This window comes from Mya arenaria, chromosome 8 (assembly GCF_026914265.1).
Source record: "Mya arenaria isolate MELC-2E11 chromosome 8, ASM2691426v1".
In the NCBI taxonomy this organism is placed as follows: Eukaryota; Metazoa; Mollusca; class Bivalvia; order Myida; family Myidae; genus Mya; species Mya arenaria.
Window position 1 is genome coordinate 72,029,213 of NC_069129.1, and position 20,829 is coordinate 72,050,041.

The window sequence follows — 20,829 nt, forward strand, 5'->3', positions numbered from 1 at the left end:
TAATCTTGTCTGTTTTTCAAAGATAAGAAGTTGAGGTATTGTGATAGCATTAGTGTCATCATCATGTAAAATCTTAAACTGTTGCCTAAGCTTAAAGACTGTTCAAGGGAAACTAGAGAGTACTTGCTGTCACAGACAATACATATATGTAAAGGAAGGCCCATATTTCTGGCTTTGAGTTGTTGAGTTATTTCTCTTTTTCAGAAAAAAGACAAGACTTGGCTTGTGCTCCCCAGTGCTCTTTTGTAACCTTATACATGCCACATTAGTATTCAGACATAAATAATAAAAACGCCAAAAATGATGAATCTTTCAATTTGTTTTTACATCTTCTTAACTTCTTTCTTTAAAAGGATTGTCATTGGGTTTTCTTGACAAATTATGTATTATTGAAATGTCTCTTAAGTGGTATAAGGGTAGTTCTAAATGATATAGCTCAGTTCTTTACGGAGGCAAATAGGCGTTTCTTTTGCTGGAAGTGAAGATTATAATCTAAATATTGTTTTTGTTTGTTTAAGGGCATGGATGAAACAGATGCTCCAGAACTAAAGAAGAAAAACAGCATTACCAAGTACCCTGACTCAAAACTGGACAAAAGACTTCAGGTTAGTAGCTTTTATTAACTTTTTGGCCCATATTACAGACAAATTTTGACTCAGTCCTTCTGACTGACAGTTTTCACGGCCAGACGTAAAAAAGTAATGAAGATTTAATCTTTATCAATTATCTTAAAAGTAAGATTACTTTTTTTTGTTAATCAGGACTCGCGTTTTTAACAATGATATATTGTAAAATAACTATTTGTTTACGAATCCGATGTCATTTTTTGGTAGTATAGATGTCGGAATGAGTACAGCACTAAGTCAAACACCATGCAGTATTTGCCTCCCTTTGCAAAACATTACCAAATAATGTTTACTTTTGTGTATATACTGTTCGTTAGAAAATTTGCAATGAAATTAAGTTTTTCAGTTTTGAGCTGTGAGTTGCAAACTTGGAGCCAATATCAAAGTAAATATGTGCCCAGGCCTGAAGTTTTAAATCAATGCTGCCTTGTTAGTTTCAGTTTTGTAAAAAAAAACAACTTGAAAATGACATTAATGAAATTGATAGATAAGATTAAAATATTTCACACTAAGTCACAGTTCAGTTTGCTGTTTTAATTAAGTTAGTTTTTAACATACAAAGAAATCTGATTTGTTGTTCCCAAAATCATGAAAATATTAAAGGGACTGTGTCACAGATTGGCACCAAAAAAAAGTTTTTTTTCTGTAACGAATCTCAGGACAATTATCTAATAGAATGTGTTACGCTTTGATATCATAATTGTAAAAAAAGTACCAAAATGTAAAAAAAAAATTGTCTGGGAGACCGGGTTCGAACCCGCGTCGCCAATATTGTAGTCCAGCGTCTAACTTACTGAGCTATTAAGGCTAACTCTAATCAGGTGACATAATTAAGCTATACACCTACCTCGGTAATATCACGTGATAACAACGACTAGCCAATCATGCATAAGGAATGAATTCTACCTGGTAGACATACCCAGTAAAAAAAATTAATGGAAAAATACGAAATAACTGCTGAACTTAAATAAATTGTAAACTATGTGGTACTTCAGATAGTAAGTTTCAATGCATTGTACACATAGATGCCAAGTTTATGGCAGTTTTCGACTATTTTTTTTTTCCGCTATTTTATCATCTGTGAGACAGCCCCTTTAAATACATTTCTTGATAAATCAGAACAACTTATAATTGAAAAAGACAGGTGCTTGTTTCTACCCTGATAGTAACATTATTAGCTTAATGTACATTGAAAAAGGTGAATAGATAACATGGAAATGAAAAATAGATAACATGGAAATGAAAATCAAAGAAAAATGTAAATTGTTAAAGTTGCACAATATAGGTTTACACTTGATGAATTGACAATTTTTTTTTATTTATTTAAATACATTTGAATTTAATGATCAAAACAAAAAATGGCATATAGTTTATGTATAGATAAACTTAAAAAAATACCCTTCATTTTCAATTAGTAGGTACGTGGCCACAAATTCCCTAGTAAAAAAAACAAGCCAAAATATCGCTACTTTTTTGTGCCCCATTAGGACTCAATTTGATTTCAGTACTAACCGAACATTGCTTTAAAACAATTTATATTAGCTCAGTTAGTAAGATAGCTGAAAGCTGATATCACTGTCAAGTCCTTGTCCTGAGTAGAAACCAATACTGTGTCATTTTTGAGAGGCCAGAGAACGTACTCTAGGTGAGGATCGAACCAACAACCTCTATTGTGAGAGGTGGACACCTGTACTAATCCCACCCTTAAATATATATGTATTAGGATGAATATACTATTAAATATCATTGTCTACCTTACAGTCGGTGATAGACCTGATCTGTGATGTAAAGAATATGGAGGAGGCTGTCATGGAGATGCAGTATGATGCCAAGAAGGCCCCCCTGGGCAAACTCACCAAGGACCAGATTAAGGCTGGATATGCTGCACTCAAGAAAATAGATGCCTGTGTTGATGCCAAAGACTTTGGTTCAAAACTGACTCAAGCTTGTGATGAGTTTTATACACGCATTCCTCATGACTTTGGGTAAATATTTTATGCATATAGGGACCATCCTATCATCAAGTGTTTGATAAAATATTGTTGGATCAGAAATTTCAGTTAAAGGTATAGCAAGTGGCACACAATAAACTGAAAGTTTTACTCTCAAAAAAACCCAATGCCTTGAATGACCAATAAAATGCTTCAAAATAGATATTCTTGCTTCTCAGCAATATCAATTGGATAGTTTGATCATATGATTTGTGTGTTAATAATATGGCTTTATACAGACTCTCTAAGTAACATTTCAACTAATTTTGGTTGTGCTTCATGCACAGTTCTATTCTTGGTGGTATTTTTATACCCATGCTAAAATTGCTTTACAAAGTATAATGGTGGTCTATATAGGAATCAGTGACATTGGCATGTCTGTCCATCCATCTTGTCTTACTCATTCATGGTTGGATTTTAAAATGGTATGGAGGAGTGAACACCATAGCATAAGGACTTGTCGCACACAAGCCATTTGTCCCTGCTTTCAAGGTTATGGTCACAGCAACCTTCTAAATTTAGAATGTTTTGCTATCATTATAAGCCTTACTAATAATAGTTTTTCACAATATTTTCCAATCTTCCTCATGTCTCTACATTATTGAAAATTCAATGGCACGTTTACCTTCTGGTGAACTCATTCCTCTTGTTTTCTTTAGTTGTTTTATCCGGGGCATTTCCTGGCAGTATTTCTAACAGTAGGGTGTGCGGGAAATCAATCACATTCTGTGATAACTTTATTAATGTTTTGGTTATAAATTATTAGTTGTATTATACTGTTGTTCTTTTTACATGCTCATTGCACCAAGGTTAAGAATCTTTATGGGCCACAAGTAATCAATCGTTTGTTTGGCGTTTCCCTTCACATTTTTGGTTTAGACTTTTTTTACTCTTCCTTATAGCTCATTAATTCCAAAATAATTATGATCACCAAAAAGGCTAAAAAAGTCCTCGCATCATAATATTTTTTTATATCAGTTGGGAAACACCAAAAAACAACAACTTTTAACTCATTCAGTTTTGAAAAGACTAGTGATAAGTGTGATAGCCTTAGTGTTGGAAGCTTTTTTTCTGTAAACAGACAAAAAGCACTGAGGGCCTTACAGTAATTTCTTTTCATTCTCACCTTTAGAAAGTTACCTTGTACATTTCTCTGAAAGAGTATTGATGTGATATTCTTTGAGTATTATTTTATATGCCTTGTTTCTTTCAGAATGCGGCCTCCTACAAAGATATCGACCAAGCAGGAGGTGAAAAATAAGATAGCTTTATTGGAGGTATGTACATGAGTGATGAGTACGTGAAAGTTATCCTCTATTGCAGTGTTCTCAGTAAAACTTTCTGTCGACCAAAAAACACTCTAAAGTGAAATTTTGGCATGTTCAAGTTACTAAAAGTCGTTATTTTGGTAAATAAACTTAACATATTTCTTTGTAATATAGCTTTCTTTCCATGTTTCTTGTTTGTGTTTTTTTGTGTGTTCTATGTCTTTGGCATTTTCCCAATGCCATTTAACCTGGTTTATGTTACAACTTTTTGCTACTGAGCTTCTTATGCCCCCCGAAGGTGGGCATATTAAAATCGCACCGTCCGTCCGTCTGTCCGTCCGTCCGTCCGTCCGGCTCTGTAACTTTCTCTTGTATGGACAGATTTTAAAATAACTTGCCACATGTGTTCCACATACCAAGACGACGTGTGGCGTGCAAGACTCGTGTCCCTACCTCAAAGGTCAAGGTCACACTTAGTGTTTATTCACAATGGAGTGCTGCATATAAGGACATAGAGTATAGGTTGTCGTGACTCCGGGCTGTAACTTTCTCTTGTATGGACAGATTTTAAAATAACTTGCCACATGTGTACCACATACCAAGACGACGTGTCGCATGCAAGACCCGTGTCCCTACCTCAAAGGTCAAGGTCACACTTAGTGTTTATTCACAATGGAGTGTTGCATATAAGGACATAGAGTATAGGTTGTCGTGTCCGGGCTGTAACTTTCTCTTGTATGGACAGATTTTAAAATAACTTGCCACATGTGTTCCACCTACCAAGACGACGTGTCGCGTGCAAGACCCGTGTCCCTACCTCAAAGGTCAAGGTCACACTTAGTGTTTATTTACAATGGAGTGCTGCATATGAGGACATAGAGTATAGGTTGTCGTGTCCGGGCTGTAACTTTCCCTTGTATGGACAGATTTTAAAATAACTTGCCAAATGTGTTCCACATACCAAGACGACGTGTCGCGTTCAAAACCCGTGTCCCTACCTCAAAGGTCAAGGTCACACTTAGAGTTTATTTACAATGGAGTGCTGCATATAACGACATAGAGTATAGGTTGTTGTGTCCGGGCTGTAACTTTCCCTTGTATGGACAGATTTTAAAATAACTTGCCACATGTGTTCCATATACCAAGACGATGTGTCGTCTGCAAGACCCGTGTCCCTACCTCAAAGGTCAAGGTCACACTTAGTGTTTATTCACAATGGAGTGCTGCATATAAGGACATAGAGTATAGGTTGTTGTGTCCGGGCTGTAACTTTCTCTTATATGGACAGATTTTAAAATAACTTGCCACATGTGTTCCACCTACCAAGACGACGTGTTGTGTGCAAGACCCGTGTCCCTGCCTCAAAGGTCAAGGTCACACATAGTGTTTATTCACAATGGAGTGCTGCATATAAGGACATAGAGTATAGGTTGTCGTGTCCGGGCTGTAACTTTCCCTTGTATGGACAGATTTTAAAAAAACTTGACACATGTGTTCCACATACCAAGACGACGTGTCGCGTGCAAGACCCGTGTCCCTACCTCAAAGGTCAAGGTCACACTTAGTGTTTATTCACAATGGAGTGCTGCATATAAGGACATAGAGTATAGGTTGTCGTGTCAGGGCTGTAACTTTCCCTTGATGGACAGATTTTAAAATCACTTGCTACATGTGTTCCACATACGAAGACAACGTGTCGTGTGCTAGACCCATGTCCCTACCTCTTAGGTGAAAGATACACTAAGTGTTTATTCACAAGGGAATTCTGAATATAAGGACATAACAGTGTAGGTTGTCAAGTATGGGTGGTATTTTTTTATGTTCAGAGGCAATTTAAAATAACTTGCCATATGTATTTGACACGTAAAGGCAAGATCAACTTTTCATGTACTGACCTTGTTCGTAGGTCAATGTCACATTCGGGGGCATTCGTCACATACTGTGACAGCTCTTGTTTCTGTAGTTTTTCACATAAGTTTAGATAGTCCCATTATTTTTAGGATCAGGCCCCACAAGTTTGGTATTTTTATTGAAAGTACTTATGACATTGTATACAAGTATAATTAAAATAGGTCACTAATCTAGCTATTGGAATACAAGTTCACTTATTCTTGAATTCAGTATTTTGGAAAATAATTATTTTATAATTATAATGTATTGTTAAAATGAAACATCATATTTTCATAATTTCTGAATTTTCATTTTTTTTACATGTACATATTACTACTCAATTTTTTTTTTACATCTAAATGAAACTGGTATAATCATTGGTCAGAGAAGTATAGTGATTAAGATTTTGAGGTGTTGAGGTGAGTCAAGAGGTCGTAGATACACCAGATATCCGTTTTCTTGGCATCTCGGTTTCTACCAGGGAAACAGAACTAATCTTCGCAAAGAAACTAGAAAAAACATAAAACATTCTTATTTTGTTCTTTAAATACTGAACAAATATATTAAACTATGTAATTTTTTCCCATGCCAGGCACTGGATGACATAGAAATAGCCATCAAAATGCTGAAGGAAGGTGACATGTCAGAGAACCCTGTAGATCGCCACTACCACGCCCTCAAATGTGACATGAGCCCTGTTGAGAAAACTACTGAGGAATTTAAGGTGAGATTGGTCTGAAGAGGCACTGTTGCTTTGACATGAACATTTAAATGTATAAATTCAAGGTAAATATTGATATATGATGATAAAGTGACCTTTCTCACATTTTCTTGATATATCCCTGAGTTTGAAGGGGATATATTGGAGTCCCGGTCAGTCGGTTGGTCTTTCGTTTGGTCGATCTCTCTGTTGCAATGTTTCTTGTCTCGAGCATAACTTGAAAACCACTGGATGGAATTTAATTAAATTTCATACAACAATATAAGACAATGGGAGTAAGTGCTGTGTACAAGAACCATAACTCTTATTAGAAATTGCCCTTTGTTTCTTTTTCTTGTCCAGAACATAACTTGATAACTACTGGATTGAATCGAATAAAACCACATGCAAGAGTAAAGCACTATGATAGGTAGTGCAGTGTTCAAACACAATACCTCTTTTTTAGCCAATTACAGAATTGTCTCTCTTTTTCTTTTCTGGAGCATAACTTGAAAACTTCTTGATGGAATTTAATTAAGCGTCATACAATGGTAAAGCATCAGAGAAAATGCACTGTTTTAGAACCATTACTCTATTTTAACCAAATACAGAGTTATTTCCCATTGATAATTCTTTGCTAGAGCATAATTTCTAAACTTTTGAGTGAAATTTATGTTTATTTCACACAATGAGCGGATGTGCAGTGTACAAGAACTATAAAATCTAACCACACCAATGAGGGCGTAGGAGGTATTGATCAAATTCAAACATAGCTCCAGTGACAGAATTTCTTTATCCTGCCTTAGAATTTATAACAAGATAATATTAAAATGGTGAACATTGCCTTGAGGGTCAAAACTGGGGACAATTTTTATACCCAGGAGTTTTTTCAGCATTCAAACAGCAAACATATCTTTCTAGCTTCTCTTCTTTCTAACATGACTGTTCCCAAATGGATGTTTTCAGATGGTTGAGACATACCTGAAGAACACTCATGCCTCAACCCACAACCAGTACAAGATGAAGGTCATTGACTTGTTTGACCTTGCTAAACATGGGGAGGCTGAACAGTTTACTGACGTCGGTAACAGGTGGGCCACTGTTCTTGTAACAGTTTCTATATTCTTTAAAGTTACGTTTTATAAAGAATGTTTTTTTTAATGTCCTAGAAATGTTTAGCATCTGTTGGGAAAGGGGGGCATCATTTATGTTAAACATGTTCGAAAGGATTTGCTGATATATATAGATACAGTTTCTCAAGACATAATTCTTGAATTCAATAAATAAATGCACTTAATCTTACCTTTCCTTCAAATTATCATTGTTAAGTCAAAATTCTGTGCAGATTAACATGTATATAGAAAAATTATCTCCATTGTTTACACACAATACATAAACCCTTCCTGATTTACTGGTTGTATTTCAGAATGTTGCTGTGGCATGGATCTAGGCTTACCAACTGGGTGGGGATTATCAGCCAGGGTCTGCGCATTGCCCCACCAGAGGCCCCTGTTACTGGCTACATGGTAAGTATAAAGGCTACATGGTATTCTCATGTATGTTCAGAGTGGGGATTCCAAGTTAGGGTGTGCGTTTTGCGCCACCAGAGGCCCCGGTCACTGGCCATATGGTATGTATAAAGGCTACATTCTCATGTATGTTCAGGATGGGGATTCTTAGTTAGGATGTGCATTTTGCACCACCAGAGGCCCCCGTCACTGGCCACATTGTGCATTTAAGAGCTACATGGTGTGTATACAGGCCACATGGTATGTATACAGGCCACATGGTGTGTATACAGGCCACATGGTGTGTATACAGGCTACATGGTATGTATACAGGCCACATGGTGTGTATACAGGCCACATGGTGTGTATACAGGCCACATGGTATGTATACAGGCCACATGGTATGTATACAGGCCACATGGTGTGTATACAGGCCACATGGTGTGTATACAGGCTACATGGTGTGTATACAGGCAACATGGTGTGTATACAGGCCACATGGTGTGTATACAGGCCACATGGTGTGTATACAGGCTACATGGTATGTATACAGGCAACATGGGCTACATGGTATGTATACAGGCTACATGGTATCAACAAGTATGTTCAGGGTGGGGATTATTAGCCAGCTTCTGCCTATCAAACTGCGAGAGGCCCTAGTCACTGGCTATATGGTATGTATACAGGCTACATGGTGTGTATACAGGCTACATGGTATGCATACAGGCTACATGGTGTGTATACAGGCTACATGGTGTGTATACAGGCTACATGGTATGTATACAGGCTACATGGTGTGTATACAGGCTACTTGGTGTGTATACAGGCTACATGGTGTGTATACAGGCTACTTGGTGTGTATACAGGCTACATGGTATGTATACAGGCTACATGGTGTGTATACAGGCTACATGGTGTGTATACAGGCTACCTGGTGTGTATACAGGCTACATGGTGTGTATACAGGCTACCTGGTGTGTAAACAGGCTACATGGTGTGTATACAGGCTACCTGGTGTGTATACAGGCTACATTGTATGTATACAGGCTACATGGTATGTATACAGGCTACATTGTATGTATACAGGCTACATGGTATGTATACAGGCTACATGGTATGTATACAGGCTACATGGTGTGCATACAGGCTACATGGTGTGTATACAGGCTACATGGTGTGTATACAGGCTACATGGTGTGTATACAGGCTACATGGTGTGTATACAGGCTACTTGGTGTGTATACAGGCTACATGGTGTGCATACAGGCTACATGGTGTGTATACAGGCTACATGGTGTGCATACAGGCTACATGGTGTGTATACAGGCTACCCGGTGTGTATACAGGCTACATTGAATGTATACAGGCTACATAGTATGTATACTGGTATGTATACAGGCTACATGGTATGTATACAGGCTACATGGTATGCATACAGGCTACTTGGTGTGTATACAGGCTACATGTTGTGTATACAGGCTACATGGTGTGTATATAGGCTACATGGTATGTATACAGGCCAGTTTAGGGTCTACCTATTGGCCTGCCAGAGGCTCCTGTCACTTGCTACATCGAGTTTATATAGGCAACATGGTATCCTAATGAATGGTCAGGGTGGGGAATACTGGGGATTATCAGCCAGGGTCCACATATTACTCCACCAGAGGCACCAGTCACTTGCTACATGGTATTTATACAGGGAGCATGGTATCAACATGTATGTACTAAATGGGGATTTTAAGTCAGGTTCTGTGTTAAGTTGGTCATTATAAATATTAACCAAAGGAATTCAGTGCATAAAAAAATGATATTAAAGTACAAATGAATATGTTCAGGGACCTGTTCTTGTATCCCAGAAGAGAGACTTAGAAAAGCATTTATGCTAACTTCACAATTCCATGTGAACTTGAATTGCTAGTACAGTAAAAACCCTACATGCGACCACGACCAACCCGCTAATAAGACGTGGTTTCTTTTTCAAACTTGATCTTTTTCCTCTATAATTCAATGGTCGTAAACCCCCCAAAAATGGGCATCCTGTTATTCAGCAATACGACCACTTAATCCAGTCCCTTTCCTCAAAGTCCCATTGGTGGTCTAAATAGAAGGGTTTTACTGTAGCACTTTTTCGTGCTAATTTTTACTTACTACTCAACCATCATGGTGTTTTTATGGTGATCTGTGTATTTGCTAATATACATGTACTTAGAATTTGTTATATTTTCAAAATAAATGCTAGTTATCCTAGAATCCTAGGAGCAATTTCATAGTATATTTTTGACAGTGCAGTAAAACAGTTAAAAAATCTCTTAGTCCTTAGTTTTTTGCTGTGATTTTAATGCCTGCATATTCATTGTTTTTCAGTTTGGGAAAGGAGTATATTTTGCAGACATGTCCAGTAAGAGTGCAAACTATTGCTTTGCTACACGGACCAAGAATGTTGGATTTCTCCTTCTTTGTGATGTAAGACTCACCTCTCTAGTTTACATTTTGAGAAATTAATAATACCAAATACTAGTTCACTTCATACAATTACCTTTTTCTGTGTAATGATGCTGAGGTATGAAGCAAAACTTTGACTTAAATATTGTGATAACAGATAAAACTTTGGAGATCGAACCTTGACTTTTTCAGCTTTTCTTAGAATGATACAAAATTAATTTATTTTTCAGAGAATTATGGTTGATAGCAAGTAGCATTGATTACTTGAAATTCAATTAGTTTGCTCTTCAATGATAGCATCAGTTAAGAAATTCATATTCATGTAAAAATGAGTATACCTCAACCTTCAGGTAGCCCTAGGGACCACCAATGACCTGTTGGCAGCAGATTACAGTGCCCACAAGCTGCCCTCAGGCAAACACAGTGTGAAGGGAGCAGGCAGTATAGGCCCTGACCCTGCACACACAACCACCACGTATGTTTTTCTACCGGCCTCTAATTTTCTGCCCATCTTCACATTGCTTATTATTTAGGCAGGGAAGCTATTGTTTATCCTAGTTCAGCTCAGTTTTCTAATTTTTAAAGTAAAGAGGAGATATATTTTGTATTGTCATAGTGCTGTGGTTGTAATCCATGTATGGGTTATGAAAAACATACCACTTGGACAAACTAAGTTTGTTCAATAAATTTAATTGACTTTATTACACATGTTTCCTTTGTAATAGATGTGACCAGGAATTCACATAACTGAGTTTTCACATGGTTGTATATAGGGCAGGCTATTGAGGTTCATGTAACAGATAAATGTTTTTATGTAATGTGTGTTTATTAAAACGTAACAATTTTGTTTGTTCTGGAGAATTAGATGGGGGAAAAACCTTATTGTTTATAATTCCTGGCTGCAACTACTGAGCATGGAAAATAATCAGTCTAAAGACTCCCACTTTGCCGCAGACCTGTGGTGTCCTCTTGTGGTGCTCCTGTTTTGGTCATAAGTTTGTTTTTAAAACTAGTATATAGTTGATTAGACTGGCCTAAATGTTGAGAAATATGCAAAGCGTAACTGGTTTAAATATCACTTAAACTTTATTTTATACACCAAAGTTCACCTAAGACCCATCTATATACCGGTTTTCAGTAGAAAGACTGGTTACAGTGTCACATTTGTGTATGTTTATATTTATCTTACACATATGTACTTTTTTTTTTTCAGATCTGATGGAGTTCTCGTCCCATTTGGAAAGCCGAAGAACACCGGTGTGAAAAACCCTAGTGGCTACACTCTGAACTATAATGAGTTCATTGTGTATGATACTAAACAAATTAAGATGAAATACCTACTCAAGGTCGAGTTTGACTTCAAATAACATTGGTTTTACTGTAAATTAAGGGACTTTTTATTGTTTGGTGTGTGATATTAGCTCAGAATTGTGGATGTAGATATGAATCTAGCATTTACGGTATTACGCAATATGAGGGTTGAGAACCTTGCCTTTTTGGTGATGTTCTTGCAGAAGTGGGAAATCCTTGTGAACTTTTTACCTGTGCTGAGAAGAGCATAGGTTTGGTATTTAAATTTTTATTCATAGTTTTATGTTAGATTGTCTTGAGTGAAATTATTGAAGTGCAATGTTCTAAGCTTAAACCTTTTAGTACTACAGAAATCCAAATATTAAGTGTATACATTTACATTCATCGAGTTATCAAGATATTAATTTTGTTGAACAAGTCTAAATACTATAAGTTCATATATAATAATGAGAAGTTATAACCTGCAAGCCCGAATACCTAAACAAATGACAAAAACCTTCTTTTAAGCCGGCCTACTTGCTTGTGCTTACTTTTCACTGTACATTGTTCTGAATGTAACCTTTCACAACCTCTCCAGCCGTTCTTAGGTTTTCCTATTTTTTTAATGTGCTCCTAGCTTTTCCTAATTTTCTGAAATGCTCCTAGTTTTCCTAGTGTTTTGCTTGCAGAATTATGTCTGAAAGTTTCAATTTTGTGTTTTCATTGTGTTTTGAAGAGATGTTAAGCTGACTTGCCTATGCTACTGGCTGTAGTGGTTTCATGTCACTGATACATAGTTTGGCCTTCACCCTTGGTGATTTGAGGTTGGACTATCCTGAAGTGAAGACAAACAAAAGCGAATTTACAGTCAGATGAACACTTATATGTAAGGTAATTGGACAGTAAAGCAATAGTAAGGTAATACTTCATCTGATTATGCCTCCTAGATTTTGTCTCAGTATTCTTAGTTTTTTTTCTCATTGTATGTTTGAAAAATTCCTAGTTTTCTCCTAGTTTTTTTCAGATGTATATACTATAGCTGGAGAGCCTGCTTTCACCTATATTTTAAAATAATACCTTGAATTTTTGTATATTAATTTTCTCTGACAGCTGAATAAATAACGTCTTACTTTGCTTATTATTTTAATGTTATTGCCAAGCAAATGAGTTCGAGGACCAATTACAAATCATATCACATAATGTATTTTGTCACATGCATGTAGAGTTTGTTATAATTCTTAAGAACACACACACACACACACACATACTATTTCGAACAATGGATAATTAGTATTTAAGTTGGTAGTATTTTTTAAAAACTTTTTTGTCTTTTAAATTTGTTAGGTATGAAGTTTTTGCATTAGCATTGTTTATGTATTTGTTCGCTTCATTGAATGGTGTATAACTGTTATTGTGGTGTGATAAATGAAGCATTAGATTATAGTTCTTTTGAAATCAATGTAGTACACACTTGGCTTTTTGTAACAGTTTCTGTTACTTAATACCTAGTTTCGTAGTACAATCATTTGTTATGTCTCTGACTTGATGATGATAAACCTATAATAGTAATGTCTTCTTTTTCGTTACGAATTGTATCCATTCTTTTGTGACGAGATGGATATATTTTGATGGAATTTGGTATGTATGATGCTCTGATAAGGACGCAGCATTGGAAGCTTTTAGGTTGTTGGAGTCGTTAAGACGCCGAGAAATTCACTCAGATGACCCCTATTGATTTTGAGATCTAAAAGTCAAAAGTCAAGGTCACGGTGATCTTGAGGTGAAAACCGGTTTCCGCTCAATAATTGAAGTTCTTTAAGGTCCAGGAACTTCATACTTGATATGTGAGTTGATCCTGACTAGTACATAACCCCTAATGATTTTGAGATGAGTAGGTGGAAGGTCACGGCTGTGATGACCTTCAGTGCGATAAACGATATATATCGTTGGCGGTGACCTAAAGCTGAGAAATGTTTTCCGTTCAATGCAGAAAGAACGCTTACACTAAGGAACGTCATACTTCGTATTCGAGTTGGTCATGACTAGTTGATGACCCCTATTGATTTGATATCAAAAGATCATTGTCAAGGTTTTTCACCTTTTGGTGAAAACAATGGTTGGTCATGACTAATCGATAATCCTTAATTTTGGGATCAGAAGATGATAGGTCAAGGTCGAGCTGACCGCTCAAGAACCAAAGAATGCGTGTACCCACGAACTTCTTACTTGATATGCCAATTGAGCATGACTTGCTGATGACCCCTATATATATATAACAAAATTTTCACAGGAATTGGGTATGCCAGTCAGTCATGACTAGTTGATAACACCTATTGTTTCAGGCCATTATATCCAAGGATATTATTCCGCTGAACAACTTAGAACGCTTGGGACCAGTAATTTCATAGTATAGAATAGTTTGCTAGTTTGTCGTGTTTAGTATATGACCCGTATTGATATTGTGGTCAGCAGGTCAAGGTAACAGTGATCTTTTGGTGAAAACAATTTGATGGCACCAGTCCGTACGTCACATTTCTTTCCGCTCAAAAAAGAACGCTTGGACCTAGGAACTTCATATCTGGACCGAGGAACTTCATAGTTGATATATAAGCAGGTTGGTCATCAGGCACATAGCTGGGCCCTAACTGGGATTACGCACCATTCTGGGGGGGGGGGGGCATCCCCCTTTCCCGATTTTTGTCTTTCGTCTATATGGTCTTAGGTGACTTTTGGCGTATATTTCTCAATATCTAAATGAGTCTACGTCATGTGCCGCATATAAACAAACAAAAACTTAAAACTTTTGCAGCATTTGGAATTTATTTTTTAACATTGACCGTCACTTCAACAAATACAATATATTTATAATATATACTATGAGTTACTAGAAAATTTTAAGATTTGTCCGTAATGCAATACGAAACCTGTGAATGAATATCAAGAAAATGGTCAGCCATATGTTGTCTTCACCGACACACAGTTGTTCTACAGACTATTACATTTTAAAATCATAGAAGCGTACATGTGGGCATCGTCACGGAGTCGGTGGTCTTGCAACCCAGCATACTTGGAAAAATTGTCGTATAAGTTTGCGTGCAACCGATCAGGTCAATAATGTTTTTTCCGACTGTCAGAGGATTCATACTAAGTTTTTCCTTTTAAGCCTACACGCGAAATAGAAGGGCTAGCCGTCGCTCCTTTCTTCTTGCAAACAATAATCTACCGGTGGTCATGGTTGACCGTAGATATGTCTTCACCCTTCTCATGGTGCTAAACGAACGTTCCGCAGTGGCGGTCGAAGCTGGCATTGACAGTAAAATGTGGCGGCATGTTGATACGTTTGGGTATAAACATGTGTTTATTTGTGCTAATGTATCACCTATAGTGTCATACACTAGGCCATCGCTACCACGCCTATTTCTTCAACGACGCATTTTACGCTGGAACTATTCCAGAGATTCCGCCGGTAGATCACGCTCAAACGTGACATATATTGACTGCACTATGACACCATTCAGGTGACCGATTTCACTTGGAATCAGATACTGTGCATTGAACCTGTCGCCATCTTCAATTAGCCAGTTTGATAATTCCATCGAAAGGTGATCAACAGGTATATATAGGTTTCATCGCCAGTACGCTGATATACTGTCTGCAGGAGAATTCTGTCGATGCTGCTGACGACGATTGTTGTATGTCCTTGGGCGTGATGGTTCAACAGTAACTATATGGACCATGTCGACGGATTTGTTATACAGGGAATCCCATACTGCTGGGTCGTTCCGTTCGACTGCAACCTGTCGGGTTACCGTTCGCGCTTCCCTCACGGCTTCAACCAGGGGCCGTATTCAATATACATCTTAGATCTGTCCTTACAATTTGATAAAATCCTTATTTCTTAATCTTACGGAAGGTTAGAGTCGATCTTATTTATTAGTTGTATTCAAAACTAATCTTGTTCTAAATCTTCCGAAAGGATAACCTCATATCTAAGATCGAATCTAAGAAATCGTTGTCAAGCATAGGCAAGTGCGCGCCGGAATTTCTTTCTATTAATAGCCCCGGAAGTGACGAAAGGTTTCCCCTGTATGTTTAAAATAGCACGTTTAACATTATTACGTCATAAATGACTGTATTATGACGTAATTGTATGTCGCGTGACTACTACGCGAACCTTATCGAAGACTGCAGACGATCGAAATGGCCGCTCCGATCGCTCTTTCGGAGAAGAAGGATCGTAATCCTAATTTTTCGCCGGCCGATTGCATTCTGCTGTGCGAGGTAATGGGTGCACGGTCAAGTGTTGATAAGAAACTAACCAACTACGCCGTGTATAAGGCTAAATCTGTTCCTTGTAAGTATTTTTTTAGGTTTGAAACATTTGTTTACATTCTGTTTGACTTTAAACGGTACTTCACATTTTATTAAACATTTTACATTTTAACATTAGACATGTTGTGTTGTACGAAGGGACGTTTTATTGTGTATTTTTGGTCACTAAACATGGTTTGTTTGCATCCCCACATTGAGAATTCGGGGAGGGGGCACCCATCTGTTTTCGTATACAGTACGGCTGTCAGACTTTTCAACCCATTTGTCATTTGTGAAATCAAAGACTTTTCAACCCCTTTGTCATTTCAATCCCTAAAAGTGCTAAGACTTTTCAACCCCACCTAAAACAACGACTTTTCAACCCCTTAATTTCTCACCTTTATAAGAAAATAACTACAACAGTAAACAATTAATTTTGAAAATTCTTCTAAAATCAAGAAAATATTAAGACTTAATATATAACAGACTGAAAATATATAAAACATACCAAATATACATACTAGAAACACATGATAATACAATAATTCATGAAATATTTACATTGAAATAAATATAAGAAATGCTCGACTGTCTATTCAGCTATTTAGTCGCTTAGCCAAAAATCTTGCCTATCTCCTTGAGGAAATCCTCACACAATGTATCATGTGGATTGTTCTGCTCTCCCACTTAAATGAAACAGCATTAGTTCTTCTTTTAGTTTTTTAAACACTTTTTAAATATTTTGTCATCAATAAAAAGGACAATAATATAGAACTTCAAATAAAATTATTCATAACATTTCAAAATGTTTAGATTTAGCAGACAAAGTTTAAGAAATACAAAAGTATACATTGAGTTCAAAGTTATGTATTATAGATTGAGTTTCTAAAGCTTTCAAATTACGAACAGAATAACTAAAAATTATAATTTAATATGTCAAGCCAAGATGAAACATTTTAACACAGAGAATAAATAACATTATGCCAATCATCAAAATTCTCGGGAAGAGAATAAACGTTTTTTATCACTAAGTGCTAAATCCTTTTAAAATGTGCTGATAAAATGTTACATAATTGAAACATATGATTTTATTAATGTTTTTTATTTTTTATTTTTCAGATAAAAAAAATCAGAACATTCTATTATAAAGTGGTATATATGTATAAAAACGGCTTAACGCTATAAGCATTATATTGTCTTTTCATAAATGAAATGAAGGATGCACAATGGGCAACATGTGTGACATGGTAAAACATTCCTAAGGGATTAAGGGGCTTCATACCACCTTTAATTGAGGTTATAGTAACTTGAAAGTGACAGTTAATTATGGTTGTAATACCCTGGGGACCATCATTTCAAACTATGAGCTACTTGATAAATTTTGTGTATGATTTTCCAAATTTAAAACCAAACAAAAATATATTTATTCATTTATACCCCGAAATCTCAGAATCTTTAAATTAAACATTATCAAGAACTGAAATAAAACTGTACTGAAATAGCAATGTGGTACTACAAAAAATGTTTCGACTGTTGACCTTTTTTTAAAAGCAATGAAAGTTTAATAAATGTTCAAGTTGAGGTTTTTATTGGCGTTCTATAGTCAAAATAAGGAGAATGTTCCGTAAATCCTTCTTTGCATTCATTTTCTTTCGCAATTATTCAAATTTGTTATTTAAAGAACAAAAGTATATTCATAACTTTGTACATAATAAATGTGATTTGCTGAAATATGTAATATCTTTTAGAATAATACAACAATTGTGAGGCATCAAAGTCTTACTTTACTGTACCATTGTTAATGTTCGGAATATTATAGCATATTGAAAAACACTAAACTAAGTGCTTAGTAAATCGAGGCAAAGCCCTTGGTAATTTCATCCAATACTTTGCAGAAAAGTGTAACAAATGAGACAAACAAATCTTTAATTGTATTTCAATAACAATTTGTAAAGTTCTTGCAAAAAAAATGAAAAAGACAACACCTGGCAGACAAATATGTAGGGGTTGAAAAGTCTTCAATATGGCTATTAAAATATTTCAACTAGGGGTTGAAAAGTCTTTGATTTAGGGGTTGAAAAGTTCAAACAGGTAGGGGTTGAAAAGTCTTTAAAATAGGGGTTGAAAAGTCTAAGGGTTGAAAAGTCTTCGTTCTGAGTAGGGGTTGAAAAGTGTTGGGGCTGAAAAGTCCTGCTCCCTACAGTACATGTATATTTTTATAAGTTATTATATTGAGAATGCTATTTTCTTGACAGCCCACAAAGGCACACGTGAAACTATGTATATAAGTGATGAGCATTTTATCAATAAATATAAACTATCCTAAAGAATACTTCTCTCTACCCACATGTCCTTTTATATTGTTTTGTTATATCAGGCGATGTGTATTTATTTAATGTTAATCATGTAATTATTTAAATGCATCATTAAAATTTGCAGGGATAACATCAACAGTGAAAAAAGAGCTTTGGCAAAACATAAAAGATGATTTTAATGCACAGTCGCATTACCCACGGTCAACTGCAGACCTGTCAAAGAAGTGGGATAACTTGGCCCAAACACACCGGGCCAAGTATAGTGACTACATAAGAGATGCCACCAAGACAGGATATTACATAATGATAATATCATTGCGTACCATAAAATGAGTTTCATAAACATTTTCAAATTCTGTCTTCATTTCTGTCTTAAAATCTCAAAAACTTGCTTTCTTTCCTGTGTGTTCCATACCAATATTAAATGTTTTGATCAATATGAGGGTAAACATTAAATCATAATATTAAGTCAAAAATATATATCTCATAATATTATTAAATCAAGACAATGTGATATTGGTGATTGTATTCATTAAGAACATAATGTTGTGTTTTTGAACCTTTTACAAATAAAATGTCTTAACAGGAGTAGCAGGTGGACGAAAGAACCCACTGAACCCTGTGACCGAGACCGTAATGTATGTTGTTGGTCGTCAGACTGTTAACATTCATGGCATATTGCCAGCTGCGACAGGGTTCGACACTACATGGATGCAGTGTACAAGGTTGTTATCATGTTATATATTATTAGTACATGTTTTATTAGTATAACAAAAACAAATTAGTTATTCTCTGTATTGCATGCTATGTATGTAAAATTGAAGCTATTATAGTGATTTTATCAATGCTTATTTTCCATATTATATATCTGAATGAAAAAAAAAATGGTACTAACTTAACAACATATATTTTAATGTGATATGCTTATATATCAAAAAGTGCTGACTGGATAAATGTACTAAAAGACAATGTGTGGCACTGCAATTCACCAAACATTGTCAGAAAATTGAAAAATTCTGCCAAGAAAGATTGAATAGTTAAAAGAAGTAATATCTTTATTATATGGCATTATATTTCAGTGTTGGGTCATCACTTACCAGTGTAAGCGTACCAGCAAGTCAACCAACATCTGCTTTCCATATAAATCGGTAAGAATTACAACAGAAAACATTTCATTTTTGTTATACAATTACTACCGAGAAGCTCAGCCCAAAAATCGTTATATAATCAATCCGTTCTCGACAGTTTCACCATTTCACAGAAATGACAGGAAACAACACACATTAAGTTTCATTTTTATCAAAACATGTGGCAAAAGAAGATCAAAATCATCTATAAAAAAACTTGAAACATTGTAATGAGTGGTGATATGTAAACAAAGTTTTGAAACACTTGCATGCAATTTAATGAAGTACAAGTTTCAGGTAAAAATGCACATACATGCTACATTTCAGACTGCCCCAAATAACAGATGTGAGCGAAGATGCAGTTATTCCAAATAGTTCTGAAGCACAGAAGTTTCCAGAATTCCAGCCAGTCTTTAATGTGGACACTATCTTTTCCTCAAATTACATTTCATGCTCTAATCAATGTTCACACTGTAAGTGATCAAACTGAAAAAAAAGTTGGAGTTAGAGGTGACACTGCTTGAAAATATTGTAAGAGTATTCAGTTTACCCCGTTTATGAAATGCAAGATATTATTTCGCTAGAGTGACCCCTTTTTAGTCGTTAGTCTGTGAAGGTTAATTATTGTTGAACGAGAATAAAAAGACGAAAATATGTTTAAATGTTACTTATTTTATTTGTTATAATTAATCAACAATGAAGCAATAAAGTTACATTTGCGACGCCATCCGTAGTAGTCTTAAGTTGTGTAAGTTACTGTTAGTTATGTTAGTGTAAATTTTGATGTTGTCAGGCCTAAAGAAATGCAAAAAGAGATCCCTGTTCTTCTGCGCGTTCCCTTTTATACCCAGCTCCTTGATACATCTTCAGCAACCACCGTAGTAGTACTTCGTCAGCTCCCGCCAATGAAAATTTCCCTCTTCTCAGCCAATCGAAAAGACGCGACAAAAGTCTTCTACCTTGTGTCAGTCCGCGGTCCAAGAAATAGTTATAGGCCGAACATGCTAATTTCAATAACTAATATACTGAAACTGTTCTGCTATATTAATACATCCATATAGAATCATAGTGTAAATTAACCTTACATGATTTGCTGTGTTACTTCGCAAATCTCACGAACCAATATTTCGTAAACAGACAAGTTCAGATGGCGCCACATATACATGTGATACAAAAGTTACTTTCCAATGGAATTATGACGTTACCAATGAGATACGAATAGTGTAAGATATACTCTTTCACAAGTGACAATATATTTTATAGTGATATATGCATGAAACCTTCTTCAATGGTTATTTACATGCAAATGTCATATATTTCCGCGACCTGTCAAAACTGTCAGAAACTTGGCACATTGATAT

The 20,829-nt window shown here is 35.9% G+C and overlaps 1 protein-coding gene across 3 annotated transcripts in view; it reads left to right on the forward strand.

The window, feature by feature from the left end:
• LOC128244901 (poly [ADP-ribose] polymerase 2-like) overlaps positions 1-13,266 on the forward strand; it is a 29,439-nt gene extending 16,173 nt beyond the window's left edge. For all 3 annotated transcript variants that reach the window (XM_052963022.1, XM_052963023.1, XM_052963024.1), the window contains exons 9-17: positions 519-605; positions 2,388-2,611; positions 3,831-3,894; positions 6,368-6,499; positions 7,442-7,566; positions 7,902-8,001; positions 10,348-10,446; positions 10,776-10,900; positions 11,639-13,266. In XM_052963022.1, the coding sequence (XP_052818982.1) occupies positions 519-605; positions 2,388-2,611; positions 3,831-3,894; positions 6,368-6,499; positions 7,442-7,566; positions 7,902-8,001; positions 10,348-10,446; positions 10,776-10,900; positions 11,639-11,792 (1,110 nt within the window). In that variant the 3' untranslated portion in view covers positions 11,793-13,266. The remainder of the gene's footprint in view (positions 1-518; positions 606-2,387; positions 2,612-3,830; positions 3,895-6,367; positions 6,500-7,441; positions 7,567-7,901; positions 8,002-10,347; positions 10,447-10,775; positions 10,901-11,638) is intronic.
• Positions 13,267-20,829: the final 7,563 nt, after the last annotated feature.